Here is a 22,266-nt window from a genome sequence, read left to right as displayed (position 1 = left end):
ATTCTGTGCTTGTATTGCTGTCATATTAATGTTGTCTTTGCCTTTCCTGACAGTGAGTAGATGGCAAGCCCACAGATTCATCCAATATGCTGCATAGGAGCCATTATACATTTTACTTACTCTTTTTATGAATCCTGTAAACAGCAAAGGGGCCCCAAGTTTACTAAGACTTGTGTGTTGGTGTTAATGGTAATGTTGCTGAAATATCAGAAAATGCGGTGCTAAATTGTGTATGAGACCATGGATGTGGCTAAAGAGCATGAATGTGAATATCCTGAGGAAAAGGTGGTGCAGGTCAGGGGTGAACGAGATTGGGATTAGGAATGATGTGCTTTGTCTTTCTGTCTTATTGTAAGAGTTGGTCCATGCTGTACTACACAAAGGGTTTTCTTCTCCTTCACCAAACTTCCTAGCAAACACTGCAAGCCCTTTTTGTTATGCCTGTTTTGAATACAGTACATAAATTTTACAATATGTCTACGTATGCCTTCATCTCCATTTTCTTTCCCCTTATTTGCACTCTGCCCCTACTTCCCATTTTGCCACTTTCTCTTCAGTCCATTTTGTCCCCCTTTATATCTGTCTGCTCGATCATAATTTCCCTTTTCTTTCTAATCCTTGTATTTTCCACAGTGTACCCTCATTCCCTTCCTACTGTTCTGTTGTTCAGTCCCCTTTTTTCAGAATATGCCCTCCAATATCTGCTCTTTTCCACCAAGGGTCTACTCTGCTACTTTTTTTATTATCTGTGCAAACATTCTGTGGTCTTTGCTGTATTACTTTTACCGTGTGTCTTTTGCACCTGAATTTTGGTCTGCATTTCTCTTCCTCTTCTACACGCACTCTGCAGTTTTTTTTTATTTTGCTAATATTTTTCTTTTAGCACTTTGTTCTCCCACTGCTTCATGTCTTCTTGCTGTCTGCAATCAGAAAAATTACCCCAGGAATTCCCTCATTTCTCTGTATGCATTTTCTTTTTTTATTCAGTTTAACAAGCAACATGGAGGCTTTAGACTCCACATAATATGCCCACCTACTGACAGTTCTTTGCTTTATAGATATAGTTGCATTCTTGTACATTTAGTGCATCCAAGGTAAATGATGAACGGATGGTGGTTTTAATGCCATTTAGTTTGAGGGTTGTTAAACAGCTATTTGTTTTAGTTGTTTTACTCTAATCTGGTAACATCCTAGAGGAAAAAAGAAGAAAAAAAATATTGCATTAGAAAATGAAAAAAATGGAACCTGTTGGTGACCTATGTTTAACTGGCTAATTGGTCCTATTTGTTTTCTGAAAAATAGTGAACAATGCTTTTGTTCAGAGCTTACAGTCTGTTGGTGGCAAGTAATATAATGTAAGGTAATGGTAATTATATTTACTTGATTACCAATTATTACCTATGACTGAACATAATAATGGAAATAAATGCAGGAACTCTAAGGATTACCATTCTAACACAGTTCCTGTCCTATAAATAAAATGTTTGATGTTGAAGGGAGAGCAGAAACAAAATCAACACTTTAAATAGTATTTGTTACCTGTTTTATTCTTTTTTGTGTGGGTTCTTTTAATATAATCCGTGAAACCCAGCGGGGAAATATGAAATATTCAGTTTTCATTTGGTGCCATGGGGGATGTTAAATGGAGAATGCTTCCACTGCAAACATTTTGTAGATATGGTATAAAAATTGCACAGCAAAAATCTGTAACATTCTCAGTGGGAGCAAGGGATATTTAAGTCCCAAACAAGTGTAATGGAATAAATTACATAAAACAAAAATAGTGCTGTAAGCTTTGGGGAACATTTTTTTAGAGATTGTTTTCAGCATAACAGTGTGATTTCTAACATAGTTTGGTTGTTTTTTTTCTTCAAAAAGAAATCCTTTCTGACAAGCTTACTGTGGTTCTGACATTGTCAAAGTCTGCAGACTCTGTGCCACTTTTCTGTCTTCTCTTTAACTGCCAATATTAGCGATGTTCTCTTTTCAGCTCTTTGTAGCCTAGTACCTTCCCCTCTCTGATCAGGACAGTCATACTGTCGAAGGCCTAATAAACTTTGTAACAATCTGGTAGCTTTGTATAATAATATATTTGAGGTAAACACAAAATGAACTACCGTGTTATTAAGCAGCCCATGCATTTAAATCATTTACAAATGTATCTATAGAGGATTTTTTAATACAACTACATTCCAAACCTAGCACCTTCTTCCATTGCTCTGAGATCTAGTTCTGATTCTTATGTTCCCATTATCAGTGCTCCTGGCACTAGAAAGGAGTCATCATGTGCTCTCTGACTAGTTTGCAGCTGCTCTGCAAGCTGAAATTCACTGTGTTTTTGTCTCCTTTGTCTCATGAGGACCATTAGGTTTTTAGACCGCTTGGTATACCTTGGCTTTTCTCTGGGACCCCCCACCCCCATGCAGATCGGTAAGCCATAGGAAACCTGTTGCTGGATCACTAGCTGTCCTCCCATTGGCAGCTTTTGGTTGGTATGCACCTATTTATAGCAGGCTATGTCACCCCGATCTCGCGCCAGCGCACTGCAAGATTTGGTGATTTAGCCAGAAGAAGAGAGACAAAGATGGCGGCATCCATCGCTTCCTCCATGCCAGGATGAAGGAGAGTTCTGGTACGGCGTGGGACCCAAACGAGGACAGTTCTGGAGGGATTGGGGGATCTGTGAAAGTATGTAAGTTAATATTTTTTTTGTATTGAACTGGAAATACTTTTTGCATTTGTCCAGAGAATATCTAGAAAAAAGTATTCTGAAATCTGCATGTCATGTGACCAGTCTGAGACATCTTGAAAAGACATGTACAGATAAAATACAATGTGTGTGTGTGTGTGTGTGTATATATGTATATATATATATATATATATATATATATATATATATATATATATATATATATATATAATCAGCAGTTATAATTGTACTCATTGTGCGGTGCTAAAGTCAAAACAATACAAGTATTATTATAATACATTTGATTTCAAAGAATTTAAAACTCCAGGCTATAGAATTAAAAGTAAATATAAACCATCTGTTTTCTCATTGATGGAAGTGCTAGCAATGTCAGAAATAATTTCAGATTTCGCTGTCTTCCTAAATACCCAGCAGCTATGCGTTTTGACATCTTATTATGAAAGTGACATTTTTTCTGTAACCTCTCCCAATCAATTTCTGTCTAAACAAGGAGCAGGTGGTGGTGTTATGACTTTACTAGAAATTCTACATCAAATGGAAATGTTTAAAATGTTTAATCCCGGAGAAATCTCCATCACTTTTGCTTATACACAGCAATCATTTATACTGAAGTACCTATGCAAAAATTGTTTACAAAAATGCAGATAATTGTGTGCCTGTTTAGTAAAAGAAACATTTTCATATACAATTTTTTAAGTTTACATATCTGCAGAAGAATTTGGTAAAGGTTTAGCATTTTTTACTGTGGCATCATCAGAAAAAAGATTAGATTACAATATGCCAAGCAGCATCTAGAAAGACTTGCACCCTTTGGAGCAAATTGTGCTGTTTTGGGGTTATGTGAGCTATAGCAGCTCAGGGAATGCATTCAGATTTGATGGCAAGAAAATGCTGCATATCATCAGTAAATATTGGAGGATAATTTGTATTCTTCTTCTAGAAGGTGCATGTGGCTTGAGTTTAGACTTTCTAACATGAAAATGAAAAGTTCCTGTAGTGGCCATAACAAATTTCTGACTAAATCATGCATCTTATTCTAGACTACCAAAAAAATACCAGGACCTGGAGGCTTTTTACCAAGAATACCGAACAGCCTTTACTACGGTCAACTTAAATTTTCCACTCATTTTTTATTCTTTTCTGAACATTGAATTTAACCTCCATAAAACAATGAAAAAACTTCGGTTGAGGAAAGGACATGGGGGGAATATTTCACATGCTTACACACAATGTAATATGTTTAAACTTGCCAACGTGGACTTTTCATTTATATACATCACTCACAAAAATATGTGGTGTCCTTACCTTTATGCAGGATTTTTGTATCACTAGATTACCTTACTGAAATTGTTTTACTGTCAAGTTTTGCATTATCATTTTGGCATACTACATTATTTATGCCATGAACACCCTGGAATAATTGACATTTATATAACAAAGAGATCATCAATAAAAAATTATCATGTAGTAATCTAATTTTATTTTTTGCCAGATTTTTTTTCTGTTGCAGGAGTTATTATTGGGCATCGGTTTTAGGCTATGATCTCCGCATTCAAATATGTCTGCTGCTCTTCCCTATTCCTTGCACAAAAGTGTAAAGCTACAAGCAGGAGCCTTCTGGGCTCTACGCTGCTGTGATCAGCACTTTAGCTATTTCCCCCTAGTATATAGAGAAATGCTGTATTTATGTAATAGGTGTGCATGAAAAGTCAGGCATTGGTGGTAGTTTTTACTTGCACAGGAGTTGCGTTATTACCTGCGGCTGTGTCGCCGCACACAGAGCTGAGCTCTAAGGTACAGGCCACATGCGCCATACAGTTTGGAGCTGAAACAAAGAGCCGCCAGGGAGTTAGTTTTTTCACAAAAGGACCATTGCATGTCTCTTTGATCAAATAGTACTACCTCCTGGTGGTTTGTTTTTTCTAGTTTAGGTCCACTTTACCTAATGCCTTACTCAATTAATGTATAATTGATGCCCAATGTAGATTAACTGAAGAGCAAAGATTTTTACAAGCATAAAAGTCTGTTGACATTTCCCACAAACATTTCATCTATTGTTTCGTTTGTAAAAGCGTTATTTGTTAAAAGAGATTTTGAGTTGCTAATAAGCTGCACAGCTATAGCGCATACAGAGTTGTATAGCTTGAGGTTTGCCATGTACAACCAAATGAAAGTTAAACATTAAATTGTATTTGTATATGGTAATACTGTGGCACACAAGTTTTACTTTACCATTAAAATACATCAAAGGCTAAGAGTTAGATAAAAAATAGGTGGTTCTTTAAGAGAGTCCAAATACCATCATATTTACCTAACCACTGATTAGCGGTTTAGCTTTTCCATCTTTCAAAAGCACTTTGCATGTATGTCTTTATTTTTGAGAGAGAGACCTCATCCTATTTAATATTAAGAACATGTTGTAATTTAAAAAGTTGGTTGGGTATTTAAACTCCAACTTTTTCTGCAGACTCCTGGTTTAAATAGGGTAAAATGTAGCCCCCTTTCCTTTGGGGAAACTACACCCCTGCCTGTCCCCAACAGTGGCAGAGGAGAGGCCCTCATCCCACAGTGTGACTCCAATTGAGAAACTTATTTTAAATCCAGAAGCCCCTTTTGAATAAGGGGACCCATTTATCCACCTACTCACTTTTAGTATCCCTTACCTATTCCCAAAAGGGGTTACATTAGACCTCAGAATGAATTGTTTATTTTTTTTTAAAAAAAACTAATACTTTGCAAAGGACCAGTGATGTCCAAATAGTGTGCCTCATCAAACCATTCCAGGAGCAGCTGCCCAGCAATGTATGACAATGAGCAATGCCAGCTGACTTCTGATGGCCATTTATGCAGTGACAAGCTCCTCACAGGTAGTAGGAGAGGGAGCACTCGCTGCTCCCATTTCTTATCCAAGAAGGTCCCAAGCCTTTTAAAAATTCTGATCCTAAAAATAACAGGGAACCCTATTTCTGCTATAGTGCTGTAGGAGATATATATAATAGTAATGTATATATTATATATATTTTTTTTGGTAATACATTTTTATTAAGATTTTACAAACAAACAAAAACAGAAAAACAAGCTGGCATTATCCATTAAAAATTACAAAAATAAGGGGGGGCAGGAAGAAAAAAAGAAAAACATGAGTAGCTATACGAATATAAATAACCAGTGCAACAAAAACAAAGACAAATACAATAAATGTACTCGAAGCCTGCAGTGTAGTTAGGAAATAATAATCGATTATCATAATTTAAGGAGCCTATGCTCTAAGTCGGGAGTGGCATGATGGTCTTGCCAAGGTGTCCATACCTTATAAAATTTTTGCATAGAGTCATTGGCTACAGCAGACATTTTTTCTAGCACCATTGTGTCCGACAATCTAGACATCACTGCCTGAAAACTGAGCGAGGGTTTCCGCCAAGCTGCCGCTATCACCTGACGTGTGGCTAGAAAAATAAAGGATAACAATTTGCGCTTACTCTTAGAAAAAGTAGGGTCCTGCTTGTGGAGCAGGCCTGTCCAAGGGTCCCTCCTGATGGTCACATGCAAAACTGATCTAATATATATGAAAATTCTTATCCAGAGTTTTTTGACCACCGGACAATCCCACCAAAAATGGCAGAAAGAGCCGGGGACAGTACAACCTCTGAAACACTGTGGATTACTCCCATTAACAAATTTGGCAAGTCTTACCGGGGTTAAATACCATCTAAACAATACTTTATACGCGTTTTCCTGCGCAATCACATTTGGAGAGCAGCTGGCAATAGCCCGCCATATTTCCTGCCAATCCTCTACATCTATTGCAGCTTCCAGGTCCGTCTCCCACCTGGCTAAATAGGCGGTGGGTATCCATACATATTAATGAAGGGTAAAGTAAAGACACCAGGCCAGCAGAGCCAGAACCTTGCCAGCTCAGTTTTTAATTATGGTCCGCATGTCCCTGATGGCTTATTACACTTGGTAAACACTGCATTGTGGTGTGAAAATCCAAATTCCCAATACACTAATATACACCCTAGTAAGACATCACAGTGATTTTGTTTTGCATCTCGCTCTCCCCCGCAGATTCACATTTATAATTCCATCCACTGGACTCAATTAAATTCTCTAGGGATCTCACTAGATGGTTGCCATTTAGTAATGATCCTGAATAGATGACATCCAAAACGATTCTTAGAAAATGAATCTACAAACAAGCTGTTTTACAAAATCACAAAGTAAGAAGGTCAGGAAAATGTGGCATAACCACTAGTAAGAAAGTAAAAGTTGTTTTAAAACATGAAAAAACTTCAAAAGATTCACTCATTGAAAATAAATTACAATTATAAAGTACAAAAGTGATTTATTAAGAATTATACTTTTAATGCATTGTTGTGACCTTCCATAAAGTAATTGCTGTATATAAAAAGTTCTGTCAGTTCTCCACTAGAGATTCTAATGACCTTTTCTAATATTGGCACAATCGTTGGACTGCTAAATCCTTCAGACTTATGTTCTTATCCGTGCTGCAAATAGGATCTGACCTTTTATTACATCTGCCAAAAGTTCATTATTAGAAGGTTTTAGGTCTCTCAAGTTTGTAAAATTCTTTAGAAATGCAATGAGTGTAGCCATGTAACTCATAGCTGTACCAATAATGAGGATTCACTTTTTTCTGAATAGGGCTGAATAATTGCTTAGATGGTTTTGTTGTTGTGTTTTTTTTTAACATTTTATGTTATGTCAAAGTATGTTTCTGTTTTTTCCAATATCTTTACGCTTTTTTTCATTTTTCCTCCAGGAGTTACCTGCAGTTGAGGAACTGGCCATAAATCTACCAGAAGATGTTGAAATAAAACCATTTGGAAAAGTTTCCAGCATCATTGATCAGCTAGGTATGATCGTTTTATCGTTTTAAGTTGCTTCACCTTAGATGTAATTCTAGGGCCAATGTTGGCATAATCTGCTCTTTGTAAAATGCTATACAAAATTACCAAAATCTATTTGATCTTTGGCAGGTAATAAATTCTGTACTATAAGAGGAGAGTTAGACGCGAGAATTTTTTTTCCCATTTCCAAGATTAACAAAAGTGAGACAGTTGGTAATTAAGGAAAAAACTGGCTGTGATCAGTACATCTTTAAAGAATTACCAGAATTTGGCAAAGGAAGGGAGAGTTACCTTTTTATATCCGTCCAGTAAAGGAACGGAACCTATTACATGTATAGGGGTTCAGAAGATCTTTGTGTGTAAAGGAAGGAAGATGAATGTAAACTGGGTTTTAAAGTGTTCATTTTGCAATCACAGTCCTAGGAATCCTGACCTAGTGGTGAGAAGTATGTCAGCTGAAGTTTTTGTCCCCCCCACCTACAGAAATTGGCATAACAAACCAGGCACAAAAACATTGCAGCAACAGATGAAACTAACAATCAGGAGGATTACAAAAAATCGCATCAATGCATAACCATCCAAGCAAACTTACTTTTGCCAACAAAGCAAATGATTTTTGAGAAATCCTTTCCAGGTTTGGTGGATCACCCAGTTTCATCAATGAGAGTCTATCTTCTTCAGTCTTGGAGAGCTTTAAAAAAGTTGAGTGTATTCTTGGAAGCCGCTGTAGCCACTAGAAGGAACCATAAGTGACGTTGAAACTTCTTATTTGTTAGCTATTCTCCCTAATGAGTTTCAATTGCCTTAGTTTGCAAACTATTTTAAATTTGGATGCCTGCATTACTCATACAATGTCTAAAAGGCAATTTTTGGGTCTCCCCACCTCATCCTGCAAATCGGTATAAGCCGACACAACTTGGTGGAAATTTGCAAAGATGTTGTATATTTTAATTTAGTAGGTGTTCTACCGCAGTCTACGTCACCCAATCTTGCGTCTGCGCAGTGCGAGATCCAGTGACGTAGGCAAAAAAGCGGAAGAGGGGTAAAGGAGATGGCAGCACCCAGCGTTTTCCCTGCCACGGGATGAGGGCGGATTCCAGAACGACGTGGGACCCTATCCATGAAACCTTCAGGGGGATAGACCGATCTTCAAAAGTAAAGGTGAGAGTTTTTTTCTTTCTTTTTTTTGCTTTTGCTTCCACTTTATCTTTATAACCTCAAAATTGTTCCTTAGCAACAATACGCTCCTGGTATATTAAATTCAAATGAACTTTAGCAGCAGAGCTCAGATAACAGATCTTATTTTTAGCACATGTTGTTTGATTGAGCATGTAAACAGTAGCTGACAGACTCCCCTCCATTTCTTACATCGTACCTTTTCCTAGGAATCATTTCATTTAATGATTCCTTAAACAATAGCTGGACACAGAGCCTCACTTGTAAGCAAGCCTTGAATTAAAAAGAAATTCTAAATTTACCTGTATTTTATAGTCCTAAACTGCAAGCGGTAATTATAGAACTCGGCAATAGCTCAGCACTGACCAATCTTTAGCACAGTGTATGTCTCTTACCTTTTGCTCTAATTGTTTGTTCGTATTGTGTAGAACAGTCCGCAGTACTTGCGTATTGCTCTACTTGGATGCCTTTATTCATGTTTATTGCCTGCACTAATTATGTGTACTTTGCATTCTATTAGATCAGTCCTGTAGTTTCATTTGATGTTGAAAAATGCTGGGGAGAATGTACCGTAAATTGTAATTAGCACAGTTGAGTGAAAAAATATTTCTTGCAGAGATTAAATATCTGTAGGTGATTATAATTGCCACTCTTAGGTAAGTTACCTGTATTGCCGTATAGCCACCAATAAGAATTTCTTTGTTACATTTTACTGTGTCTTAAAGCAGAACTAAACTCATTGGTGACTGGTGAGATTCTGCTAATATTTGCAACTAGTATGCAGTGTTCTCCCCAGAAATTTTATTAGCCGGGTGGTAGGAAGCTGTAGCCAGGTGGTAAAAAAAGGGGGTGTGGCAAAACACAGCAAATTTAGTGCTCCCAGTTGTTTATGCCATGGGTATCCAGTAACCTCCTATTGTTTCAGTGTTCTACCTTCTCTGGCTGTCTTGTCCCAATCTGATATCACATGCATGATGCTATTAAAGCATCATCACATTTTTAACATTATATTAAAGAGTGACTTTCTCTGTTATAAATTGGAAAAATGTGCGTTTTTTTGTTTTTACACTTTTTGGGGGAGGACCTCTCCCCTTCAGTCTTTACTTCCATTTCGGTAAAGACCAAAGGGGAAATCCGCAGCCTCCTGGGATATTTGTGTCGCATATCCCAAAAGGCTCTGCACTGCTCCTTGTGTGCATGCACCTTCAGAGGATATCTTATCATGTAAAAAAAAAAAAAAAAGTGTTCAATCTTATGCATGCGCAGTGCAAGGCAGCATTGGACGTACAAGTGAGCATCAGAGAGAAGGTGGAAGCTGAGCCAGCATGGACCTGCTGGGCTAATTTTGTAAAAGTATCCAAGTGAAAAAAAAATGTTTTCACAAAGGTTCATTAACTAAATATAGCAGGAGCACATCTGAAGTTAGGCTGAATTCACACCGGCAGTAGGGTTATATTTGTCCATTCCTCATGCCAGTAACCACTGCTGCTCTGAAAAGCTCAGCACTTATGGCCTGTTACCAATCCTAGGTGCCTAGCAGTTGCCAGAAGTCACTCAGAAGGCGTAAATGTTTTTTGCTGCTAATATGAGCTAAGCCTAACTTGTTACACCACATTCATTATACTATTACACTACTACAAAGGAAAACACTCTTCAAACTCCATGAAGTTGGGTCACAATACACGTCATAGGACAGTTATGGCAAATTCAAAGAAAGGAAAAATTGGATATACTAACGGGGCAGGCATTACAAAGTTGGAACAAAGTATAGGGAGAAGGTAGAACACTGAAACAATAGGAGGTTACTGGATACCCATGGCATAAACAACTGGGAACCACACACCCTTTTTGACCACCTGGCTGAAAAACAATTCTGGGGAGAACACTGATTATCACAGGCAATGGTATGTACTTTTTCCCTTGAATCTTGTGTTTCACTCTACTGATATGAAGTTTTGCAGTATGTCAATATGAGTATACAGATGATTACCTAAGAAAAATCAATTTTCTAAACTTGAATGTAGCATGCTTTCAATTGACTGTGTTTTTGCTCCCCTCAGTGATTGTTGAATCATTACATGACATTCCACCCCTAAATGAGGACACTGTTGTTTTTGATGGGAATCGACTTGCTATTGGGAAGGTGAGTTCAATTGCTAACTGCATTTAAAATTGAACAGTGTGGATATTGCCCAGCTGTGTTTAACAGAATTTAAATTTGTACTGTCATAATTTGGCACGACCACTGGAATAACTGTGGACACTGGTTTTATTATAAAATAAGATTTTAAGAATGGAAAGATTGCAAATGCATATAGATAAACAGAGACACAGAGACCTAGGATTGGGAGTTTTTTACAGTGAGGGAAAGAAGTATTTGATCCCCTGCTGATTTTGTACGTTTGCCCTCTGACAAGGAAATGACCAGTCTATAATTGTAATGATAGGTATATTGTAGGTGTGAGAGACAGAATAACAACAAAAGAACCCTCAAAAACCCAGTGCTCAAAAGTCAGAGCTTAATGTGCACTGTAATGAGTGAAATAAGTATTTGATCCCCTATCAACCAGTCTGGAGACTGCCTAGGCCACTCCAGGACCTTCATGTGTTTCTTCTTGAACCACTCCTTTGCTGCCCTGGTAGTGTGTTTTGGGTCATTGTCATGCTGGAATACCCATCCACGACCCATTTTCCATGCCCTGGCTGAGGGAAGGAGGTGCTCACCCAAGATTTGACAGTACATTGCCCCGTCCATTGTCCCTTTGATGCAGTGAAGTTGTACTGTCCCATTAGCAGAAAAACACCCCAAAAGCATAATGTGTCCACCTCCATGTTTGATGGTGGGGATGGTGTTCTTGGGGTCATAGGCAGCATTCCTCCCCCCTCCAAACACAGCGAGTTGAGTTGATGCCAAAGAGCTCAATTTTGGTCTCATCTGACCACAACACTTTCACCCAGTTCTCCTCTGGATCAATCAGATGTTCATTGGCAAACTGCAGATGGGCCTGTACATGTGCTGTCTTGATCAGGGGGACTTTGGGGGCCCTGCAAGATTTCAGGCCTTCATGACGCAGTGTGTTACCAATTGTTCTCTTGGTGACTATGGTCCCAGCTGCCCTGAGGTCATTGACAAGTTCCCCCCGTGTAGTTCTGGGCTGCTTCCTCTCCATTCTCATGATCATTGCAACTCTACGAGGAGAGATCCTGCATAGAGCCCCAGACCTAGGGAGACTGACAGGTATTCAGTATTTCTTCCATTTGCGAATTATCACGCCAACTGTTGTCAACTTCTCACCAAGCTGCTTGGCAATGGTCTTGTAGCCCAGTCCAGCCTTGTGTAGGTCTACAATCCTGTCCCTGACATCCTTAGGCAGCTCTTTGGTCTTGGCCATGGTGGCTAGTTTGGAATCTGATTGATTGCTTCTGTGGACAGGTGTCTTTTATACAGGTACTGTAACAAGCTTGGATTGGGAGCACTCCCTTACAGAGGGTGCTCCAAATATCTGCTAGTTACCTGCATACAGTGAAGAAACCTGTGAGCCTGAAATCTTGCTGGTTGATAGGGGAACAAATACTTATTTCACTCAATACAATGCACATCAAGCTCTGACTTTTGAGCACTGGGTTTTTGAAGGTTCTTTTTTTGTTCTGTCTCACACCTACAATAAACCTACCGTTACAATAGACTGGTCATTTCTTTGTCAGAGGGCAAATGTACAAAATCATCAGAGGGTAACATACTTCTTTCCCTCACTGTAGGTATATTCAAGATGGCCACTGGGATTACCTGGACTCCCATGCGCATGTGTGGGAGTTATATAATTCTTGCCTGGCCAATCAAGATGGTTAAATATACTAGAAGAGGATCCGGTTAAAGGTGTCTGCATTGGTTAAAGAATGACATGGGGGTGTCGAGTATAATTGCTTACTGATAGGAGGGTTAGTTTTATTGCAAAAGAGACATTTCAGGGATTTCCTGATTTTGTTTTATATAGTGCATATTTTTTTAAAAATGTTTTAGCTGTAGATACAAGGTTATTTTGCACTGAAATCCAACTTACAAGAAAACTCCAGTTCTTTAATCAGATCCTGTTTTTTTTAATAATGAGTTCATATAGTACAGCATGAAGTTGGTGGACTGGTACTGCATTTGACTTTCTGCATTGTAAAGCTAAAGACCGTACATGGAAAAGCCTTAACCCAAACAAGCAGAAGCCATTAATCAGAAATATTTCATGATGTTCTATATTTCAAGTGTATGTTTTTATTAGGCTATCTTTGTTTATGGAGTACATTGTTTTAATCCGCACACATTTGTTTATACATAGTGCAGACAAGGTAATAACGTACCATTTTGAACAGAATATTTTTTTTTACTTCTGTTTAGCTGAGAAAAGGCTGATTTATTTGTTCAAGTCATATTACCCTCTGTGAAAGGAGTCTGACTTTTTCAGCAGGTATAAATCAGGCTGTAATCCCCTATGGTTTCTGGGAACGTGTACAGTTCTAACTAGATTTTCTTTTTCTTTCATGGTTTTCTGCTTTCTTTCCAAAGAGTAAAATCTAATGTGAATCAATTCTGACTAGTGATTGGCACTAGTTTTGTAAAAGCATGATTGGAGTTTGTTTTTAAAAAATTTAATTATAGGAGATGTTCTGTTGAGAAGATATGTGGTTTATTATGACAGCTTATTTTTTATATATAATCTTTTAGTAAAAATACCATCATAGTAGTAACTTCATTCTGTTAGGTATTTAAATGTTAACAGTGCTATGAGGGTAAAAGGTCAAAGTATAGCTGGGTGTATTACCCTGTTTCCCCGATTATAAGGCAGTCTTATATTTTTTCCATTGATTGTCCCCTTCTGATCACTCATGTGCCGTTCATAATCTCCTTCTGATCACTCTATGCCATTGATTGTCCCCTTCTGATCACTCATGCTGGGCAAAGCAACTAGTTTGCTTTAATTTTCCCTTTCTCCAACATAAATTCTTTTTTAGCTCCCCGTCACTCCATTCAACTACCAGGGGTAAAGTTTTTGAAAGTGCTAATTTCCACTGCCTAATGAGCACAAGTTTGCTGGTCCCCTCAGCTAAATGGTACAGTTGGGAATAAAAAAAGAAGAAAATGTGTGCCACTGGCATTAGCTAGGCATGTTGATTGGACTTGCGTAGCAAACTACACAGGTTTACACTTTGTATCCCTACAAATATTTGTGTAGTTCACATTTAGTTCAGGGTTTTGGGGTTATGCCAATATTTGAATTTGGGAGTTGCGTTGTTTGTGTCTAGCTTTGAAAATTGTAAATCCATCTCCATATTCACAATATTTGCTTAGATCTGACTGTCTAAAGATGTATTTAGCTCCTCAGGAAGGATAGTTAAGTAAATTAGGATTATACATGTTCATGTGTCTATTATCTTTTTTTTTAAAACTTTTAAATTAACTTAATTCTCACTGATCTGCCTTGTAATTACCTTACCTTTATAGATTGCATGCATGATCATTGAAAAGGTCCCCAACCAAGGTTTTGTTAAGACGTGGTATGGTATTAGGAACTAGCAGATTCATGGACTTTGTTACAATTTGGAGAATATTGCTTTTTTTATATTACACTATCGCAGAGATTTCTAAAAAAGTAGTCATTTCCAGGACCTTGCATAATCCTCTTTGCGTATACATGGACTGTGATGCAAAGTATGCACCTCAAGATGAGTTTTAATAGAGCTCTTCAACCATAGTAAAAAAAATGTAAAAATACCATATACTTATTACAGGTTAGTTGTAATATTGTAATATTTTAATTGTTTTGTATAAGACCAATATTTTAGTGTCTTTGTTGAGCTCTTCTAACAACTATCACCCTATAAAAAGGTAGTATAAGGTATATTTTGACTTATATATTTCCTTTGTTACTGATTGTGATCTAATTATGGAGTGCATATGTTCAGTACAAACTGGATAGCCAATATTAATCCTAAAGGTACAGTGTGGTCTGGGAGAACAATAGTGAAGAGAGACGTAGTCTTTAGAGATTAGTACTATATAAACGTCTTGATGTCCTGCAGACAGTCTCTGCAGGCATCGTAGAATTATATGGTTAGTTTGTGTTTCATCATTCTATTCACGGAGGCTGCTTCAGGAACAAAATCATCAAATCTTCACAGTTTTCCTGTGTTTGCACCATAATTTCAGCTACATCATTTCAGTGATTTTTACACAGGCAATATTGATAGTCTCTTTGTAATGATATTGTTTTTTCCATGTTTTAACACTGGTTCCATTTGTTTGTTACATGACTATAATAAAATGAAGCCATAAAATTGGCTTACGATAAAGATGTAAAATATCCTTCCACTCTTATCAGTTACATAACAAAAGCCAGGTCATATTAACTATTGTTAGTAATGTATGTTCCCAATGCTCCTAAAACAGTGCCAGATGGCTAACATCAAACCCTTGTTCAGCAAGTGATATGATTTGTCTTTACATCCAATAAATGTCCTAATTATCATTGTTAACCCGTCAGTTACAGTAGCCAGAACGTTTCTGTTCTTATTTATGATCTTGAGGAATATTATTAATATTTTTTTTTCTTTTTTGTGGAGATGAAAATTATTTTTATTTAATACTATAAAAGTTTGTGGTAGGTAAATAATAAGATAAGGTCTTTGTTCAGAAGCAGGAGAACTCGGACAGTAAACCAGAGGGCTAGTCTACTGCCTGTCTGAAATCTGTACTGTGAGCAGTAAGAGTAGCAAAATACCGCGGCGTCAGTAGGTTTAATGCCCCATGCATCAGTTGGATTATTACTTTTACAGGTATTGCTAGGATTAACTTGCCTCAACTTCGACAGGAGGCACCTTACTTGTATGCCCCAAGCTGGTTATCTACAAACACCTTAGGGCAATTCACCTGCTTCTACTTGTAGCAAATTGTTGTGTGCTGAAGGTTTCTGTGTTCATTGCCTTGCATTTTGGGAAGCAATAAAGGTTTATCATTGATAAGTTGGATTACAGCAACCAACAGTATAATTTGGGGCTGTTCGCTTAGTATGTCTTGTGGTTCAGAGATTAAATATACACATATGCTCTCTAGCCATTTTACCTTTTTAACTTATTTAACTTTTTGATAACATGAATATCTAATAAGCCAGTCACATGGCACTAAGTGCATTTGGGCATGTAAACCTTGTCAAGACCTCCTGAAGTTCAGTCTGGCATTATAATGAGGAAGAAAGGTGATTTTAAGTGCCTTTGATTGTGGCATTGTTTGGTGCCAGACGGGCTGGTCTGAGTATTTCAGAAATTGCTGATCTGCTTGGATGTACAACCATCTCTAGGGATTACAGAAAATGGTCTAAAAAGGGGGGTGATATCAAGTGAGTAGGAGTTCTCTTGGCAAAAATGCCTTGTTGATTCAAGGTCAAAGAGATTCAAGGAGAGGTCAAGGAGAATGGCTGGATTGATTTAAGCTGATAAGGATCTGTAATTCAGAGAAACACTAACCGAGGTAAGCAGAAGTGCAATAATGGAACATAATACATTTAACTTTGAAGCAAATGAGCTACAGTAGCAGAAGACCACACTGGGTTTGCCACTCCAGTCAGCTATGAAGAGGCCCTTGAGGCTTTAGTTCTCCTGGGCTCACGGAAATTGGACAAACGTTGCCTGGTCAGACGAATATCAATGTCTGCTGTAATCAAAGGGTAGGGTCAGATTTCGGTGTTGCTAACATGTAAGCATTGATCCATCCTGCTTTGTATCTATGGTTCAGGTTGCTAGTGGTTTAACAGTCTGGGGGATATTTTCTTGGCTCACCTTGGGCACCATAGTACCAACTAAGCATCCTTTAATACCCACAACCTACCACATAGGGAATGTTTTATCAGTACCTTGTTTAGGCTTTGCCACAAAAAACACAAAAGGGTGTCCTCTCTGGTACTAGGGAGATACTAAAGGGGCCAGTGAGTGTATACACTGATCAGTTAAAACCTTAAACTTCGGGACAGGTGAATTGAGTAATATTGATTATCCCATTATAATGACATCTGCCAACTGTTATTTTGAAGGTTATTTTAATGAAATTAAATATAAACAAGTTTAAGGATCTGAGTAACTTTGATAAAGGCTAAATTGTAATGTTTGGATGTCATCATTACTATGTCAGACAGGCGCAATCTAGCCTCATTGATGATTGCGGTTGGAGGGGTAACACAAATTGCTTGAAAACCTAATGTTGGTCATGGGAGAGAGAGGTGTCTGGACCAGAACACATTGGGGCTTACTACATATAAGCAATACTTTCCCCAGCCTGTTTTAGCCAGGCATAGTCCCAATTACACTATTGCATTGCTACAATATTACAAAGATGATGATAAAAATGATACATACTAAGGGGGTGGGCATTAGAAAGGTAAAATAAAGAATAGGGGAGTTAGAAAGTTGATTGTATCATCAATGTCCAGTAAACCCTATGATAATACCAGGAGAATTAAATTTGTACAGTGTGGGTCTCACCCACCAATTCTGAGGACACTACTGTATATGGGATTGAAAGTACCTACAAAGAACATGTATACATCTGTACTGGACCATTAACCTCCCTGGCGGTATTCCAGAGTGTGGATCGGGGTGGATTGTCCATACCAAAAGCGGAAACCCTGAGCTGCACTCGGGGTGGAATTGCCAGGGAGGGAAACGCCTATCTGGTTCCCATGTTCCAGCGGCGTCCTTTAATAAAGCTGGGCATCTGCATAACCTGGCGATGCACGGCCAGGGAAAGCACGTGCCGGCCAGGCATCTGCTCAGAAATCTTTGGCTGGAGGGCGGGACGGTTAGGTAGGCGAGTCCAGACGGGAAATTTTAAAATAATGAGGAAATTTAAATGTACTGCTTTTACATTTAAAAATCCTTATTAATTATACCACCAGTGATGTTAAACAATGGAGCAAGGTGGCCCAGTTTGATCTGCATTTTCTTTTACATAATGTGGATAGCTGATTGTGTGTACCTCATTTACCAGGAGACCCACAAATATGTGTGCGGAAAGTGAGGTCAGAACTTCTGAGATACCTGCTTTTTCCAGTTCATTTTAATTTAGGAGGCATGAAAGCTACAAGCAGGACATGGCATATTTACCTAATGCATGGTTACTTTTGAGAGGTATTTTTGCACCAATGTAGTTACTGTATCTTCTGCTGCTACAGTAGTATTTTGAATTTTTGCAATTTTTTTTGTCCTATAGATATTTGAGATTTTTGGACCAGTACCCCATCCGTTTTATGTGATACGCTTTAATTCAAAGGATCATGTTGAGTCCACTGGAATTGAGTTAAAAAACAACATGTACTATGCTGCATCTGTTCAGGACTTCACACAATATATCATACCAGATGCTTTGAAAAGGTAAAACATTTTATTTTTTATTACATGAAAATTTTATTGAAACTATATCTCTCTGAAAATAAAAATCACTCAAATAAAAAGCAATCAGATTGCTCTTGCAGCCCTTTACTAGTTGTATGTGTTCTTGGATAGAGTTTCTCTATCCAAGAACACAAGGAGTGTTCTTGGATAGAGAAACTCATACTTCAGGACTGCAACAGCGATCCTAATTGCTGTTGCTAGTAGTATGTGTTCCTGGATAGAGTGTCTCTATCCAAGAACACAGGGCAGTTTATTTGATGAATGGGGAAACTTGTCCCCATTCAACCTCTAGTGCCCAGGCATTGCCTGCAGTCACAGCTGTGACCGCAAAGTTCCCATGGTCATGTGACCGTGGGAACTGAACTGCAAATAAACTCTGCAGTTCCACTACGATCCCTGGGGCACAACAGTTTAATTAACCTGTAGTGCCCTGGGGATCGCACACTATTCTCAATGATTGCAGACGCAGCTGCAATCATTGAGAAGATGCCCCGCAAGTCTGTAACACACTTTCCAGCACCGTAATATGATACATTTGTTACATTTTTCTTGCAGTGGATAAAAGCCCGTATTTTTGTCACATCCTTACCTCCATGGTCCCGCTGTGCACATCCAGCGTTGTTTTCCTATTCCAGCGTCGTTTTCCTATTCCAGCGTCGTCCATCGTCGTCCGTCGGTCTCCCTCTCCAGCGTCGGGTGCCAGCGGGACCGGTAAGATGCCGGCCGGTATCTTGTGTTCCGCCGCCCGGCATCTTACCTGGTCCCACTGATCGTCCACGTCCTTCTTCGTCCAGCGCCGGATGATCTGTGAAACGAGAAGCCGTCCGGCAGAGAAAATAAAAACGGAAGGCTTCAGTGTGTGTGATGACGTCGGCGCGTGTGCGGGAAATTCAAATAGAAATTCATTCATTTTGTATTGGATTCAATACAAACTCCTGTATTCAATCCAATACAAAATAATTCAAATAAATACAAAGTTTGTAATTGGGCATGGTTTCAGTTACTTTCTTTGTTTGTTCTTTCCTTTTAGTTTATTAATAGGCTAGGTCTTCTAGGTAGGTTTACACAATAGCTCCAGCAGAGTGAAAATTGGTGAATCAAAATGTTTCTTTATCCTCTGAATCCTTCTCAAATGAGCAGTGATCAGTTGATGCAAATTAAAAAAAAAAAAAAAAGGTTTTGCAATGTGGCCAGTTTAAAACACAAATTTTAAGCAGGCATCTTTTTCATTTTCTGTAGGCTCTAGATTACAGTGATGATGAAAAAGAAAAAGAAGCAAAGCAGAAAAAGAAATCACAAAACCCAGGAAAAAAGAAGCAGAAAGCGGAAAGAGATAAGTCATGTAAGTGTTACAGTAACTGTTAATGATGTGCTCTTTTAAAGCAGTCAAAATGAGTGTCCATTTTTGCTGTAACAAGGGTAACAAAGCTTTTAAAAGCCAGGGAATGCAGAATTAAAATAGAAACAAACTTCATATTTAACCAGCAATAAACTCGGGATGAGGATTTAACATAAAATAGTTACCCCTGAGTGTTACTCTGGAATCTGTGCAAAATAAACTCCCAACCCGTAATGTCCCCATAAAGAAGGCATTTTACCGGCACTATGCCTATGCACAGACTGGGATACTGGAACACCAGGGAGGTTAATTAAAGTTTGCCTTTATTTAAATGACTGTTATGCTTATCTTTGTCTTTTAATTAGCAACACATGCCATTAATGCACAATTGCATTTGTGTGCATTGCTCTAAATCCAGCGTTTCCAGAGATCTATATACCATTAGCAGTAACCTTGCAAGTTGAAGAATGTTTCGAAAGATCCCAGGGGGAGACCTATATATATATATATATATATATATATATATATATATATGTGTGTGTGTGTGTAAATACTGTTTCCTTGCCATTGCCAAGGATACTTAAACAGTTCTAAAAGGCATCCATCAAAGACGTGCGGGAGAAATAAAAAAAAAAAAATCTTCTACATTCTTTTTTTTTAAATATTATTTAAGTATTTTTTCCCCTTCCCTTAAAACAGCATCTTCCCAAGAATCTAACCAGTTTCATGGAGGCCAGAAATTTTCAAGACCTTATGCAAGAAATGGTTCTGGACCACGCTTCACAAGTGGCAGAGGTTCTCACATGCAAGAAAATACATTCAGACAACCTCAGGAGCCGTACTTCTCACAGCAGTTTCCAGGACAGCATATGATGCACCAGCCCTATGCTTATCACAATGCTGCCCATCAGGATTATTCTATGACATATGCAAACAATGGTCACCAACCTCCACCACCTCCTTTCTATGGACACTATCAAAATATGCAGCATTTTCCAACGCCTCCTTTTCCCCCTCCGCTTCCTCCTCCGCACATGATTTGGTCTGAACAAAACATGCATTTTCCCTATATGCAGAATTACCATTCTCCCCCACCCCCACCTCCCCCCCCTCCTCATCCCAGCCAGGGGGATACAAACTACCCTAACGGGAATTATTCCTGACCTAAAACATTCTCAGTATTTGTCAACTGCCTTTATTAGCAAGATGCTAAAAATTTTCTATAGGATTTTTTTTTAATACATGTAAATAGTATCAGTGTTAAGAACAATCGTCTAATTTTGTAGTCTGCTATACAATCAGATTTTGTATTTCGTCAGAAATATGAAAAATTGATAATGACTTGCTGGATGTATAACTTTTTTTGGTAACGTTTTTTATTTGTGTTGTGGGTATCTTAAAATATTTTCATTTCAGCAACATATGTATCAGATATGTTAAAGTGCAACTTCACCCAAACTTTTTTTCCCTAATTAAGATAAGAGTAAATACTGCTTCCCCGTTTTATTGCTGCCCATACGTCTATGTAAGGATCTGTGCTTCCCCAAAGCAAGTTCACTTACTGTTAATGGGCTCTCACTACCTCTGATTGAAAGTCTGTTGTAAACCATAGCTTTGGCAAAATTATAATTTTTAAGGTTAGTTTTGAACTCTCATCTTGCTCGATTTTAGGTCATGTTCCCATATTCTTGATCATGACATTAAATTGAATAAAACATCCCTCTTGAACCTTAGACACCCATAAATAGATTTTCACCTGTAGTTTTGGCCAACTCTGTAACCCAGTATTTACTCAGCAATTTCCTTTCCCAAGTGCATTATTTGCATAAGAAATGTTGAACTGCATTTCAACTTTTTTTTTGCTTAATCTTCCATTATTTCTACATCATATTCACATAGCATAGACCAGGAATATTGAAGATTTGTTACAGATTTGTGTCATCAGCAAAAAGACATTTTGCCCACCAACATTCATATGTCATGCTATGAGTTTATTGGGGATATTTCTGTTCTGCCTCCATTACTGCCTATGACTCTGTAGAGAATACTTCACAGCCTGTCCCGTTCTATGGCAGGAACGGTTATCAGTGGGAAAGAAAGATATATTGAGGGAAGTTTTGCCTTATGGGGACATAGACCAAAAAGAAAATTTCTATTTATTCCCTACTCAGAAAAAAATTCAAATAAAAATTGGGCTGTTGATTAATTTTTAAAAATCTGATTGTCAACTCCATATGTGCAGTTGTATATAGATTATACAGTACATACTGACTGATTACTGATGTGAATCTTAACAACCTTTAATTTTTTACTGATTATTCATAAAAAAACAGCCTTTCAGCACCTAAAGGAATTTTTCCTTATATCATACTTATATTATTGTAACATAGCAAAGATTTTAGTAAAAAAATTGTTTAAAATATTGTTATACAAACATATTTGTATGTATTTTTTGTATCAGGAGATTATTTGCGTGTTACATTAATTGAATCTGTGAAAAAAACTATTAAAAATAATAGATTATCTCGTCTACCAGAGATTACTTCTTTTTAAAACCGTAACTACCTCTTATCTTCTGCTTGTAGCCTACATCCAATATTGATCCTTGTGCTTCCTTATTATTGTATATATCTTGTGAATAAAGCAGCTCTGTACTGAATGTAAACCTAAGTGTTCTATATTGTGAACCAGAAGGTGCCAGAATTGATATAATAGTATGCAAGGACTACACAGAACCAGTA

General features: G+C 37.9%; 1 protein-coding gene across 1 annotated transcript in view; it reads left to right on the top strand.

Annotated features, from left to right (window-relative positions):
• The window catches only part of NAF1 (nuclear assembly factor 1 ribonucleoprotein), a 31,542-nt gene extending 9,487 nt beyond the window's left edge, over positions 1–22,055 (top strand). The window contains exons 4-9 of the mRNA XM_072406842.1: positions 7,494–7,587; positions 10,818–10,900; positions 18,005–18,165; positions 19,259–19,268; positions 19,426–19,528; positions 20,225–22,055. Coding sequence (XP_072262943.1) covers positions 7,494–7,587; positions 10,818–10,900; positions 18,005–18,165; positions 19,259–19,268; positions 19,426–19,528; positions 20,225–20,688 — 915 coding nt within the window. The 3' untranslated portion in view covers positions 20,689–22,055. The remainder of the gene's footprint in view (positions 1–7,493; positions 7,588–10,817; positions 10,901–18,004; positions 18,166–19,258; positions 19,269–19,425; positions 19,529–20,224) is intronic.
• Positions 22,056–22,266: the final 211 nt, after the last annotated feature.

This window comes from Pyxicephalus adspersus, chromosome 3, assembly GCF_032062135.1.
Source record: "Pyxicephalus adspersus chromosome 3, UCB_Pads_2.0, whole genome shotgun sequence".
Taxonomy (NCBI): domain Eukaryota; kingdom Metazoa; phylum Chordata; class Amphibia; order Anura; family Pyxicephalidae; genus Pyxicephalus; species Pyxicephalus adspersus.
This window is presented reverse-complemented; position numbering and strand designations above follow the sequence as displayed.